This window comes from Amblyomma mixtum, chromosome 2, assembly GCF_055824585.1.
Source record: "Amblyomma mixtum isolate Tamu chromosome 2, ASM5582458v1, whole genome shotgun sequence".
In the NCBI taxonomy this organism is placed as follows: Eukaryota; Metazoa; Arthropoda; class Arachnida; order Ixodida; family Ixodidae; genus Amblyomma; species Amblyomma mixtum.
In genome coordinates this window covers 204715049-204728843 of record NC_143013.1, presented here as the reverse complement: position 1 = coordinate 204728843, position 13795 = coordinate 204715049, and the positions used below count along the sequence as shown (strand labels likewise).

Below are 13795 nucleotides of genomic sequence, written 5' to 3'. Positions count from 1 at the left end.
CCGATGTCTGTGGTGTTTGGATGCCAAATGTAAAAAAGAAAATTAGTTTTGAGGAAAGTAAACACGCAGCAACTCTCTAACTTCTCGGTGGACACCGCAAATGCTCGATGAGGGAAATGATGAAGGGGGGAGTCAAACGATGGGAGAGTAAAAGATACCGTAGAGAATGGCTCCGTAATAATTTCAACTACTTGTGGATCTTTAATGCGCACTGGCACTGCACGGCACGAGAGTGCCTTTTGCGATTCGCCTGTATCGATGAGCGGCCTGGATTGAACTCGATTTCTGCGGCTCAGTAGATGAGCACCCTAAGTACTCAGCCAACGTAAAGCTTAATGTCTAGGAATCAAAAACCGTGCGTGGTGCCCACACATTGATGGAGGCAAAACGCGACGAATCCTGTTTGATATGCGATGTCAGTACTCGCTGAACAGGGTGAAACCACCGAAATTAATCCGGAGCAGCGCGCCCACTAGTGTGTCTGTCACAGCCGGCTAGCAGCGTTGGTGCGTTAAACCTCTCATCATATGCTAAACTGTAATGTCACCTTCTTGGTTCTCTTAATACACATGAGCAAGCAATGTACGAGACTTGAAAAACCTCTTGACAAATCAGAATTTTTTATGCCAGAAAACGAAAATAATACCGCAGTACTTTACCCGCCGCATAGTGCAAACATTGAAACTTCAAACTTCCGAGTTTCAGTCCTAGTAGAGGAAGTTCTATGTGGCAGCGGTAGGAAATTAATGCGGGAGTGCAAATATGCAGCAACGCAAATCATGCTTTGGTTTTATTCCAAAGACGATCCCAATATTCGGATACTGCATTCAGTAGTAGCCCCGTAGGAGAAAGAGGGTAATTCGGACAACACAGAGCTCAGGTTTGATATGTGGCAAAAGGTGTTCGGTCGGCTTCTGCTCGACATACCGTAACAGGCGGCTTATCATTTTGGGCAATCACCGAGGCTCCAAGATGACCGCTCGAGGTAGAGTGAAAAAAAAAAAACGAAATTCTCTGCGCTAGCCAGCGGTTTCCGGAGAAGTGTGATGCGAGGATCTCTACGATCAATTTGTATTACTGTGTTTCATCCTGTCAAAGATTACACGAGTATCACTTCCGTTACATTTATTGAGCAGTGATCTAGTACTGAAGAGTGCAGATACACTATGCTTTCACGGGGGCATCGCGTGTACGTGAAGGGGGAAAAAAAAATTGGTGAACCGAGCGGTAAACAACTGCGGGTCGCACGTCCTGCGGCCTGATTTTTGTTACAAACCGAAAGAACGCAAGAGAAAACGACGCAGGCTGATGGCCTCCTTTGTCGCCTTACGAATGGCCCTGGGGACCGAAGGGCGTTGTCGGAACGTCTAGGTCACTTCCTTTGCAAAACCAAAGTGATAGACACTACAGTGTTGTCTCGCGTGTCATCACTGAGTCGTCGCGGACAAGTTCGATCACGTAGCCGCATCGAGCCTCCAGCGGTCGGGCACGCACTGCGGTATGGCGGGGAAAAAGAGTTTGGTTGTGGTTCAGTGATATCGTCTCGGCTGATAAGCGCTGTGTGTCGTCTTGGGTTACGTAACCGGGGGACGGACGAGAGTGCCACGCAGTCTTGAGGATTGATAAAGCAGCAGTGGACGTGAAGGAACCACTGCCTTGGGGATGTGACTGACCTCACAGTTTGTCGAGACCTCTGGACACGAGAGAAAAAAACAGAAAAAAGGCAGACAAAATTCGAATAAGGCCTTTTTGTCCCAAATGCCTACATTTGTACAGTTCACCAGGACAATGGAACGAACTCGTTTTTTGTTGTTTTCACGGCAAGGATAGGGAGTGAGTAGAAGCATGTAAACTATCTTTCGGAGGCGCGTTGTTTCCAGGTCGACCTAGACATGGGGAAGATTCTCCGTTTACCGGCAACCGTACCCTGGTCCCAGAAAACGCACTCCTCCTTTCAGCGCCTCCACCATATGTTAGTAATCGCTGTCAAAACCAGCGTAACCATTTCCCGAGTGCTGTCCTACCTGGATCACTTGCGAGATCTCCACAAGTGGGTTTTGGGGCACAAAACGAATTTAAGCTGTTTGACGGCGGAACGAGTTTCTGAACCGCCAGTGCAACGGTTGGCTTTAAGACCCTTTCCCTGAGCATTTCACCTCAGAACTGCCGAGCACTAGGCAGGGGGAGATATTGTACCCATTAGAAACGTCATTGCCAAAAATAAAACGAGTTTTTGCCTCTTACCAGTCTAGAACCTTTGATCCATTGTTATAGCCCAACACCTTCGCTAACGAAACAGAACATGTTTGAGAGCGAGAATGAAAAGGGAGAGTAAGAGAGAGAGAACCGGCAGACAACTGGTTAGTAGTCTAATGGAAAGGCTGGTGACCAGATGGTTCCTTGCCTGATTGGTGGTTTGAACTTTCTTCCGGCTTTTACTGGGCCCTGACCGGTCACGACGCGCAAACACACACCTTCCCGCGCATACGCTAGGTTTTGGCCGGTTTTCGGCGGCGAAAGTAAGGCACCGGCTACACCGACGTGGCGCCTTCCAAAAACAGACGCGGCCTGACCCGTGTTAGGCCTGAGCAAAAAAAACAAAAGTAATAAAATCTCCGCTGATAGTAACGCGGAAAGCGTACTACTGGAGCACGCGCTCAATGTTTCGCTTCGCTCTCTGTCGCTGGCTTCGGACAGTCCGAGAGCGCGGACAAGGTGGGAGCGCGTGCGAGCGCCAGCGAATAAAATGGCAGAAGGCGCTGGTGTCTGGTTTGTATTCCTGTTCGTATAATCGGGTCCTTACACACGCACACACGCACCGCACTCGGTCTTTTTGTGGCGGCTCGTTGCGCTGGACTATCTGCCGCAGCCGGCGGTGCGAAGAAGGGACAGGCTCGCGTGAGCCGTGCCGGTGTAGCTATTACGGCACCCGCGGAGAACTACCGAATAAAAGCGCGCTTCGAGCCCTCCTTCCTGGGAGGAAAAACCGGGGAGAGATCCGATCACGCGCGCTACATCTGACCCTCGCTGGCCCCTCGGCCGTCCTCCGCGCTTTCTTCTCCGGTACGCCTTTCCTGCGTGGTGCCGATTATTTTTCTTTCTCTTCGTTCTGTTGCGAAATAGAAGCGGGCCCTTCTTCTGATTCGCATTCGGGCGAGCAGGTCCACACGGCCGGTATTCCGCGACAACGGCTCACCCCGGCACTATCAGCGCTCCGAGCTCGAGATCGCGACTGGATGCCGCCGCCTCCGGAATTTCCGATGCGTGACCGATGGCGAACCGACTTCTCGCCCCCTCTCTCGTCCTCTCTTTGTCCCTCGCCACACAGTATGTCACCGCTACCCCCATCGCCACAACCTCAAATCAAAGACGAGGGCTGTGCTCCAGCAGCGGGATAAACGAGGAGAAGAGAGAACTTTACGGGTTTCGCGGCCCTTGCTTGAGATGCCTTCCTTGCTTCTAAGTTCATCCCGGATGCTAACTTTTCATGCGAAATTCTTGCCATCTTCCTGCGTTGCGGCTCCCTGCTGCTGACGGCGTTGCGCTTGTGCGTGAAACCAGTTCCCTCTCATCGCGGCGAGGCAGTGCGCTCAATGGCGCTCAGGTGGACGCCATGGAGAATAGATGGCCGGTATGTGGTAACTGGATCGACCTGCGGTGCTCAATTGCAATGTGCAGGAAAAGAGCAAGAATTTACTGGCGACTGCTGCATGGGAAAGCCGGTTGGTCGATAGACTACGGCAGCCACTGTAAAAAAAAAAGAATTTCAAAAGTAAGGGGCTACGCTGCAAGTTTCTTTGACGAGAACGTGTTCGTTAATTCCTCGCTGATTCCAGCTGCTCGGAACGCCATGTAGGGGACATATATAAGGCTGACCCAGAAGTGTCTTACGGGAGAAGTTGGACTGAGACGCCTGTATCATTGCGGCCGGGTACGCATCGGTTTCTAAATTGGTTAAAAGTTTTCCCTTGTTCTCGTCCTCGGATGCTATTAGTTCATATGCTTCCGGAAAATGAGACTTTGAGCCCACGTCGGTGCAGACCAAATACCTAGTCCCACAGTGGCTTTGGCCAAAGTTGCACTTGCGTCAATACTACCAGTGTATCATCATCTAGGGACGTGTTGATCCCCCGTGGAGGTTATTAAGCCGAAAAAGACGTACATCCATGGCGAACACCGCTATTCCCGCCGTATGCTGTCACCTGTTCTCATTCGGCATCACCGACAAGGGTCCATGCATGTATGACGTTGCGCATGTTCTTCGCGTGTCTCGTAGCCTCAAGCTATTTGCCGCCTTTTCTTCAAGCTGCTTGTGCTAGAGTACCCACGCATGTCCATTCTAACTATCTTGGCGCAGGGTCGTTGAGGGACGTGTTAGGAAAAGTGCAAATATTCCTCGCTGATCTCGGGAAGCCCATCACCGACGTCTGGCGTTTTTGATGCGCTAGTGGGACACCTGTCCTGATAGGCGGCCCGCATTCTGTTTCTTAATCGTGCTCAGATGTTGCTATAGATGTGGGCCTGGTAAGAGCACATGCATATGAAATAAAAGGTGGCATAGGAGGCCCCGTTTACGGCCTTGCTCTACAGGCAACAAACAACAAATTGACCAAAGGGACGAGGAGGGGGATGAAAGAAGGTACGACAATCAGCATAAGTGGTTCCGTCTTAAGCAGCGCTCTGTTCTATCGATCCTCGCCAACTGAAATCCAGGAGAAATTGAGAACTGCGCCAGCGGAGGCAGCGTCGGTACTCTGCATCTATACGGCACAATCTCCGCTCATCGCAGCCGCGGATCATATGCACTGCGCGCGGCGTCGGACCGCCCGGGAACTAAATGGGTGAAGGATGGGGCCTACTCAAAAACACAGTCAGCGCTAGACACGCAGCATTATAATTCGCACCCTCGCCCGGCGGCTTATTTTACGCGTCTTAACCGGCACACAGACGACTTGGACGCTTTCGCTAGTCGCTTAACCATGCTAAGAAAGAGACGGCAGCGAGAGCCTGCTGCAGGGACACATCTGCAGGCACTTTTCAACGCCGAGGTGGCGCGTGCAGGCAGGTCTGGCGCTTTACGCCGCAGACACGGAGAAAGGTGATGCCTATCGCAGGAAATGGAATAGGAGGGAGGGGGAGGGGAGTGAATTAAGAAAGCCATCCCTTTATCGTCAAGTCTTCACGGAGGGCCGCTTTTCTTGCCGATCATGGCAAAATCTGCCTCTCACGGCCACAGATAGGCGCCTCCCGCATGTGCACGCCCGCCCGTCGCACAGGCCGTCGTTCTTGTTGTTGCACTCCCTCTTCCTTCCCTCCGGTTCGTGGTGTGTCTATATAACGGTATATGGCACGGCCGGTCGCCCGATTTCCGCGCCCTGCCGGGAGGTGGGCGAACGGGTAGTTTAGAAAAAGCGGCCGAGAGTCAACTGAGAAACGGCATGGCTGCACTATGCGGTGGAAGTCGCTCGTGGCACCTTGGATGGCCTCCTCCTCGAGCGATGGAGGGCGCTCTGTGTGCGATACGGCTCGTGAGGGCGCTCTCGGCTGTTCCCCGGAAGAGCCCGCCGCAGGAATCGGCGCAGGTTTTGCGAGTCCCGGAAGCAGCTTCCCGCGTGGAAAGCGGGGAGAAAGATAGAAAACTGCCGGGGAGGCTAAAAAAAATCGAAACTGGATCACGTATCGTCCAGCACGTGCGCGCCTTCGTCTTTCTTTGCTTTATATAACGACTTTAAAGGAGGACATTGTTTACCGGTCGGAACAGCCATAGATTTGCACGGATGGCAGAAGCGTGTCTCTTCCGCTGTTTTTTTTTTCTGCTGTGACCGCCGGCGACAACAGTAGCCCGTTTAAAGAGCGTGAGCAGATCGTTTTCTCGAAACACGTTGGGACACGATTCGGTCTGCGATGAGGCGCGCAGTGTTTGGGCGCAGAGCACCTGGGAAGGAACGTGTAACCGCTCAGATGCATGTTTACACTGCTTGAGTAGCCCAACAAAAAAAGCGCTACTGAAGCTTTCGTGTAGTGTTGTACTCTTTTTTCTGTCGCCCTCGCCTATCCCGCCACTACCAGCATCGCTTTGAGGACTCCAGAAGCTGAAAGGGAACTTGCAGTTGAAAGTCACAATGTTTCTTTCCTATTGCGAGTAAGTTTCTATTATGTGGAATATTTGGTCATTCTGGGACTAAATCTTGAAGAAACTTAAGCTTTCAGGCAACGCTTTAAAAGAAGCTGTCTTGACTGCCAATACAATGTTTTAATCCTGAATCAAGCAACCTTCCAACATCCAGTTGTCCGTCGGCTTCGGTCAGGGCAGGCACGGTTAAACAGTACATTATGGGTAGGTGTTTACAGAAATATGAGAAAAGCAACAGACTGCACCGCGAACAGGGAACTGAACATTCCATAAGCGTAGACTTGAATAAATATGCGTGCATATTTGATAAATACAGACGCTGACCCCAAAACATTGATATAAGTCTTGCTAAAGTGATTGCCATTGTCGGCGCTTACTACGAGTCTGAGGAGCTCACAAAATAGGCCAAAATTCTGCATGACGGAGTCCGTGTCCGTATGCTTTCCTGAAGTTCGTTGCGTTGAATAATCAGTTTGCTTGTTGCCCGACAAAATGAATGTCTCATTCGAAGTATTAGTGTACACGACAACGATGCTCGCACCTGATAAATGTGACTTTAAAAAAACTTCAGACCAGAGCGAACACACAGTACTCACATCAGAAAAAAAATGCAAATCCTAGACGAGCGCTTTTATTCCTCAGTGTCTTCGAAGGCGACGCGAGCTCAAGTTTTGACCTTGCTAAAACATGCACCACTGATCGACCGGCTTGCTAGTCTGAATTGCAAGAATAATTTATTCCGCGGCCCTTACCTTACTTTGTGCTTTTTCTTTTAACTCGTTAAGGGCTGGGCTCGTTCTGAGCTATTTTATAGCAAAACCAGGTCAGACCTGCTCCTGGAATCGCTTTTTTTTTGTTAAATAAATGCTGCTTTTCAAGTGTATTTTTCTAACTCCAGCGAAGCCGCGGACCGAAGTGAGTATTGGTTCTAATTAGTATTCACCTTTACGGGAGGAAAATTCTCGTCGGTAGCCGTGGCCTGCCCACTGATGAAGAAATACTGAACTCGTCGGTGAATAATCACCACGGCATTGAAGTTGACCGGCAATGACATAGGCCACGTCAGGGCGAGGAACTATTGCGTCACTTCACGTATAGGCACTACGAATCATTATAGTGCGACTTTGATAACGCAGAATAGAGTTCTGAATGTTTTTCGGTGACCTAAAATGTGCAGATATGGTTTAAATGAGCGAAAATTAACATTTAAACAGCGTCCTGTGCAGACTGTTTTGAAAGAAAAAAATGGATGCATTGGGATTTGTGCTAATAGATTTAACAGGGTAAAGGTTACGTTCTTCATGAACACCATTATTAGTTTTCTGATCGATGTCCTTTGTGGGTTAAAAATTTTTTAAAAATGTGTAACTAACGTGTAAAAGGGCCCAAGCTTCGCAGTTTCCAGTGTTCCTCTGTTAAGTTATTCATGGCGACAAATGCCTCTTCCAAATATAAGCATTACAATTTTCAAATTCGCTTACCTGTAAATATTAAATATTAACAATTTCTCTCAATATCCCAACATAGAGCTTTGTAAGTTATTTTGGCCTACTTTCAGCCTCTTTTATCGCAACAGCGAACACTGAAGTGGCTTCGACCTGCACATTTCAAAAGCGTAATCCAAGTAGTTGAGACCTTTTCCGTGGTATCTCCCTACTGGCCAGAAAGCACCAGCGCGTAATTACATTTCAGGAAGCAGGTGAAGTGTGAGCTGAGCGTTTCTATGCACTGAAGCAGCACTGTTGCTGCTCGGCGGAGAGTGGGGTACGTTAGCTAATGGAGGATGACGCTGGGCAAAAACACCGAAATAGCCAACTGTCAAGCCGTATGGCGACAACAAAGGGTTTGGTTTATGCAAAAACATTCGCGGTCAGTCTAGAGTGCGCCTTCTGGAGGAGGGATCAGAAGAACTCCAGCGTGTTATGCTGAAGCGCCGTCTGGCTACACGAAGACGCATTGCCGTGGAGCAACACTTAATACGTCGTCTCAGGTCGTACACTTTCAGAAATAAATGTTTTAAACCATACGCGTTCATTTCATTTAGGTAAACTCACATGCCGTATTGAAGCATCAGAAATGGCACGAAATAATTTGGTGGTAAACACGCGCTCCCCCCACAAGGTTTCATTAAATCCGGCGTCATTTGAAGCCTTTCTGGGTGTAGTTGACGCTGTGTGGCCAAAACAGTTGCATAGTTTCCTCCTCCGATGGATAGAGGAAGTATTAGTGAGAGCAGTACCCGTTTGCAACGTTTTCCCACGAGAGACCCGAACACAAAGCAGATAGGAGTCAAGCTCGCCGGGCACACGGCCAGACAGTGGCATGGCCACACGCTGGACTTTCCAGATTACACTGTCATCTTAAAGAGGGGGAATGGGGACGCGAGAATTTCTATGGTACCAAATGGATGGTATATCCCCTTGGACTATGGCAAGTTATTATCGGTGGTGGTTTCCGCTCTGTTTTAGCAAGTTCTCCGTTTCTCGCAAGCATTCAGGACTCAGAAGTTAAAGTTGTTTTTTGTAAGTTGTGCTCCCACAATAGCTTTGCTACACGCTAAAAACATTAGTACTGATTGATTGGAGTACGTTGTTAATTCAATGGAATTATTGTCTAATCAGCTCGAAGCAACTCTGCGGAAGGTCCGTCCATACTGAAGCAGGTTAATGTTACACCGGAACCTGCAGTTGTGACGGGGAAATTGACGAAAATATTTAGAGTTAAAGCAGTGCCAAAGTTCCACGTTGACCAGTTTGATAAGAAGATGTAATTAAAGGACTTGGTAATGGCGCGTCCTATGTGCGGACATATGTTTAGTACTGGTTTACTTCTAAGATGTGATACCATCTAGCGTTCCGTTCCGCAGTTCAATACTTCTTAAAAGGAGGTTCTCAAATTTGCTTTTGTTCTTTTTAAATATTTATTTCGTAGTTTTCCCGCCATATGGCTATCTTTCATAAATGTGCAAAACAATGTATTGATTTTGTTGAGCTCGGCAACTACTTTTCCGACTTATGCAGGCATCATCTACAAATCCATGAATGCACTAAGGAAGGAGGCGCAGGCCGCTTAAAAAACTTGGACCCTCTGACGGGTCTACAAATTGAATAAATTATCTTTCGCATTATCATTACGAACTTAATTTCACATAAACTAAGAGCAAACATTTTTTTGAAATTGTCGTCAGCCTGGTCCTGCTGAACGCTCCGTTAAAGTCCCACAAGAAACATCACGCGTCTTTCAACGCTCTAAAATCCAAAGAGTGGGTGCTCCGCTTCACCCACCAGCCCCTTCGAGCTGAAGATTTAATATAACTAAGGAAGACCTGCGTCCGGGTTGGGATCATGCTGCACAAATACATCCGATGACAAGTTCCATGAGCACGACGGGCGCGTCTACAAGGGTGTAGCGACAGCCGAACCAGGAGTGGCATGTACAAACAGGCAGCCGAGACCTGCTGTCAGCGGCTTCGAGGTGGACGAACACACACTCACCGTCTTCATGAGTGGCAGAGGCAAACCCTCCGAAGAGGGATCACGAGCAGTTGACGCCTTGACAGGAGTATGCAAGTCCACCGAGTACGGTGGTTTCTTTTCACGGACGAGCACCGGCGTCCAGGTACCCTACAGGAGCTGACGCCGCCGGCCGACCGGTGATTCGTCGTGTCCGTATCGAAAGTAAGCAGAAGCGGCTCACTACGGGGTGTTCGCAAGGGGGGTGGAGGAAAGTGTTCCAGAACAGGTTGACACAGGGGCATCCGAGGGGAAAAATCAGGGCAAGATGCGATGGGGGAGGAGTGGGCGAGATGGAAGAGAGCAGCGATGCGTGCGGTTGCGAGGGCTCTTCTTGCGCCAGGAGGAGGAGGAGGGAAGAAGTGGGGAGGAGCACCGTCGGTGATGATGATGACAACGGCGAAGACGTGCGTGCCGCGACGACGCGTTCTATCGCCACGAGTACAGGGCGAGAGCGAAAGGCACGAGCCTGAAAATGACGTCGCTGATCAGGAGGCACCCAAGGCCCTTCAAGGTCGGCCGCCGGCGGCGATGAGCGGTGCTTGTCCGGCCGCCCTCCTGCATGGTCCTCTCCGTGCAGCACCCACCGCAGCGTGGCATGCCTGCCCTCGCATGCTGGCCCGGGCAGTTTGTTGCCGGCGCCCTGCACCGCTGTGGTGGCTGGTGAGAGAGGGTGGCGATGTGACAGAATGCGAGCGCGCACGCTCTCGTAATTTACGAAAGCCTACGCCGCCTCCATCCGCCTTGGTTCCACCGGCTTTTCACGATGCTTGTGGTGCGCGCTCTTACAGTGCCCTTTCTCCGCTCGCGCCTCGTTGATGTTCCTCTGGCGCCTTGCAGCTTGCGCGAGAGCAGAGAAGAGCTTGGCTGGAGAGGCACTTTAAAGGGGAAGAGGCGGCACATGGGAAGCTTTGCGTATATCCTGACTACCATCTCGCCTAAGCCTCCCCTCCCCGCCTCTTCCTGAGGCTTGCCGTACGCCAGCCGCTCTGCGGTTTTCGTTGCCTTCCGATCGCGCGCCATCGTTCTCCACCGCCGTTCTTTCCTCCCTTCCCCTTATTTCGCTTTCGATCCGGGTTACGGCTGTGGAGAGAGGAGCGATCGAGGCGGCGGAGCACGATGCGCCGCGAATAAAGTGGCCGCGCCGGTTTGTGCATCTCTTTGGGCCTCTGCCCGGCGCCTCGTTGTGCAGGGTTATACACGCACGTCCTCTCGGTTTGGAGTTTACCTACAAACGTTTACCTTCCCGCCTTTTTTCTTCTATATCATTTACCTGCGCGTTCGCACACAGACTGGGTGGCAGCCAAGCTTCCTGCAAACACGACTCCCCGGAGCTGACTGCCGAGCCTATGGGCCTTGCCGTTGTAGAGTAACAGTATCCGGCTTTGCATTTCAGTGCACGAAGTGCATAATAACAATTTTCAGCCCTTGAGGTCTTCACGCACGCATCTATCAGCCGTCTTTTTATTGAGGTGAAATGTGAAAACGCCTTTGTGCTGTGCGGAGCCAATGTTTATCAAACGTCTCCAGGTGGTCTAACTTGGTCTTTAACCGTCACGCTACAGAGTCTCTCACAACACATGTTCCCCTTTGGGATGGTGAAGGAAGCATAGCATACCACACCATGTTTATACAAAAAAAAGGAGACACGCCAACGACTATCAACATTTTTGGCCAGTTGATATCTTGGTTCTGTGCTTTATTTGTTGTTTTCCTCGTCCAGACTGCAAATAAGTGGGCACATTGATTCATAAACTGCAGGTGTATTTCTGATGACTGTCTACACAGACTTACGTTATTACCATGAGTTACACCTCTATTCACTGCCAGCATTGAGTGCAGGAGCAGGTCAAGTAACACTAAATGATGCTTAATTTTTTCCCCCTTGCCCAGGAACGGTATGTGCAGAGAAGACAACTCGCATGTCTAAAAGTTTCGGACAGAAGACTTGGCTAGATATTGCACTTGCGCGCTCTGTTCAACAGTGCTCGTGTGACAAGAAAAAAATAACGCAAGGGGGAGCCTGCATTGACCAAATTGCGGCAGATTTCGTCGGACGGAGCAAAAAGTAGTCCCTGCAGCCCTTGGCTTTGTGGACCTGCGCCGCTCAAGGGCCACGAGAATTCAAGAATTTTGTTTCATTTACTTTCTGTTTCTTGTTCCCACGGACGTATTTTAGAGCTTATATCGCTTGGCGACCGCGCTACCCGCATGCCTGCTGGCTGTTACCTGATCTGCTTCTGATCCGTTCAGACGCTACACTCCTCACGTAGACTGAGACGAGGCTTTCCTTGTCACGTGGTCGGACGCTATCGGTAGACTCTATGGGTTGCTCCGGCACCTTCGATGCAACCGGACGCTACTGGCCCGCCGTAAATCGAATAAAATGCGACGTCCCAGTGGTGTTACGTGAAACACGTAATCTGCGGACCCCCTACTTCGTATTAGCGGAAGAGGAAGCTTTGCGAAGGTGGACCTTCCTAGGATGGCGAGGAAAATCTGGAACGCTTTAAACAGGGTCTCACAGAACAGAAAACGCGTTAGGAAGGCCTACGTTGCTCTAAGTAAAAAAAGGCGCGCATTTTCACGGCAATTCGTTATCTGTGCAGCGTAGAATGACGTGCTATCTAGCAAATAGAATTCCGAGTGCTTTGAGAGACAAGCAAGGTTCCGACACTGAACTCGATAAAGCTGCTGGTGTTCTTTTGATACTTGCCCTCCTTTGCCCCAGACCGCCAAAAGAAGCAGAATTCATGCGCGCTTTTCTCGTGACATTGGCCTGTCTCAGTCCTCCTAACCGCCTGACCATACTTCGCTGCGAATTAGCACTCCTTCTATCCGCTTGACGATAGTTCTGCTGCAACTGAACATTCCTTTGACCCGCTGGACGATAGTTATTCCGTGAATGAACTGGGAGACACACGTAAAGCACTGCCAATTTTTTACGCGTTAAAAAACATCACGTACCTTAATAAGAAGACCAATATATGCATTCCTTATATACTGCATGCAATATAGTTTAGGCTCATATATATCCGCACTCGCGGTGAAAAATGCCCCAGCAAAACAGCGCATTTTTTTTACAAGAAAGCCAGTGCATGATGGCCTTGACAAAAATTTCCTCGCAACTTTAAGTGTAGGCGGGTTAATGTAGTTGGCGCCCAAAACCAGTTCCAGTCTATGTCAAACTTAGACACTAAGTGCATTGTGCAAGAGTTGCTTGGCTGCTTCATTACACATGCGCCATCCTACCTCTTGCTGTAAGATGTTATTAAGTGCCTAACACAACAAGAATCATTCAATATTTACGTCCTCTCGTTCATATTTGTGAAAATGCACCTTCTCCGCTGGTTAGTCTAGGAAACAGGTGTTGCTGGTTGATTTTAAAATAAATGCAGTTTGCATCAAAAGCGCGGACTCTCAGTAGTTGCGTGAGTACAAATGAAAGCCGATGTGCCTTTCAAAAATCTAATGCTTGTCGAAATCTCGTCTGGTCGGGTAGTAAGTTGGGTTCAAATGAAAACTGCGGAAACACCGACCAGTAGTTAATGAAAAAAATTGGTTGAGGTTCTCTTTTTCTGTGGAAATATGTGTCTGATAGTCGCAAAAAATAAATTGGGCAGTTATTTCTGCCTTCCCGAGTCGCAGGTAGGTTATGCATGTATTGGGACTTTACGGTTAAAACGGAACTCCCCCCCCCCCCCCCCGGCCCCTCCCACATAAAATACGCCGAATGTAAATTTAGAAATTCAGTAGCATCTGAAACTTTCAGTATCCCTGACGTGCATGCCACAAATATCTTACTATTGAGTAGTAGTTACATTATGTTGACGTACCCAAGAAAGAGGTGCGGTCAGATGCTTGTGTCTTTAGTTTAGGTACCGCAGCTCAGCTTCGCTACGCTGAGCACTTCCCATCTACCTTTCACGCGTTCCGCAGAATATTAGAGTAATGGACGCCAGCAGCTGCTGACTTTCCTTTGTATTTTAATTAAAACAAAAACGCATTATGCTTGTGTAGTTATGCTAAAGATTGCATCTTAAAACGCAGTTTTTCGTGCGTAATAACTGAATACTGGCATTACTAAGCCTCACCAAGGCAGGACCTTTCGGTATTCTGTGCATGGGGCCGCCTATTTTTCAAGTAGACC

At 49.4% G+C, this 13795-nt stretch overlaps 1 protein-coding gene across 1 annotated transcript in view; it reads right to left on the bottom strand.

Moving 5' to 3' along the window:
* LOC149362306 (uncharacterized) overlaps positions 1-11036 on the bottom strand; it is a 33392-nt gene extending 22356 nt beyond the window's left edge. Inside the window, exons 1-2 of the mRNA XM_089568258.1 lie at positions 10919-11036; positions 10145-10305 (exon numbers count right to left, since the gene is read on the bottom strand). Of these exons, the coding sequence (XP_089424384.1) occupies positions 10145-10305; positions 10919-11036 (279 nt within the window). The remainder of the gene's footprint in view (positions 1-10144; positions 10306-10918) is intronic.
* Positions 11037-13795: the final 2759 nt, after the last annotated feature.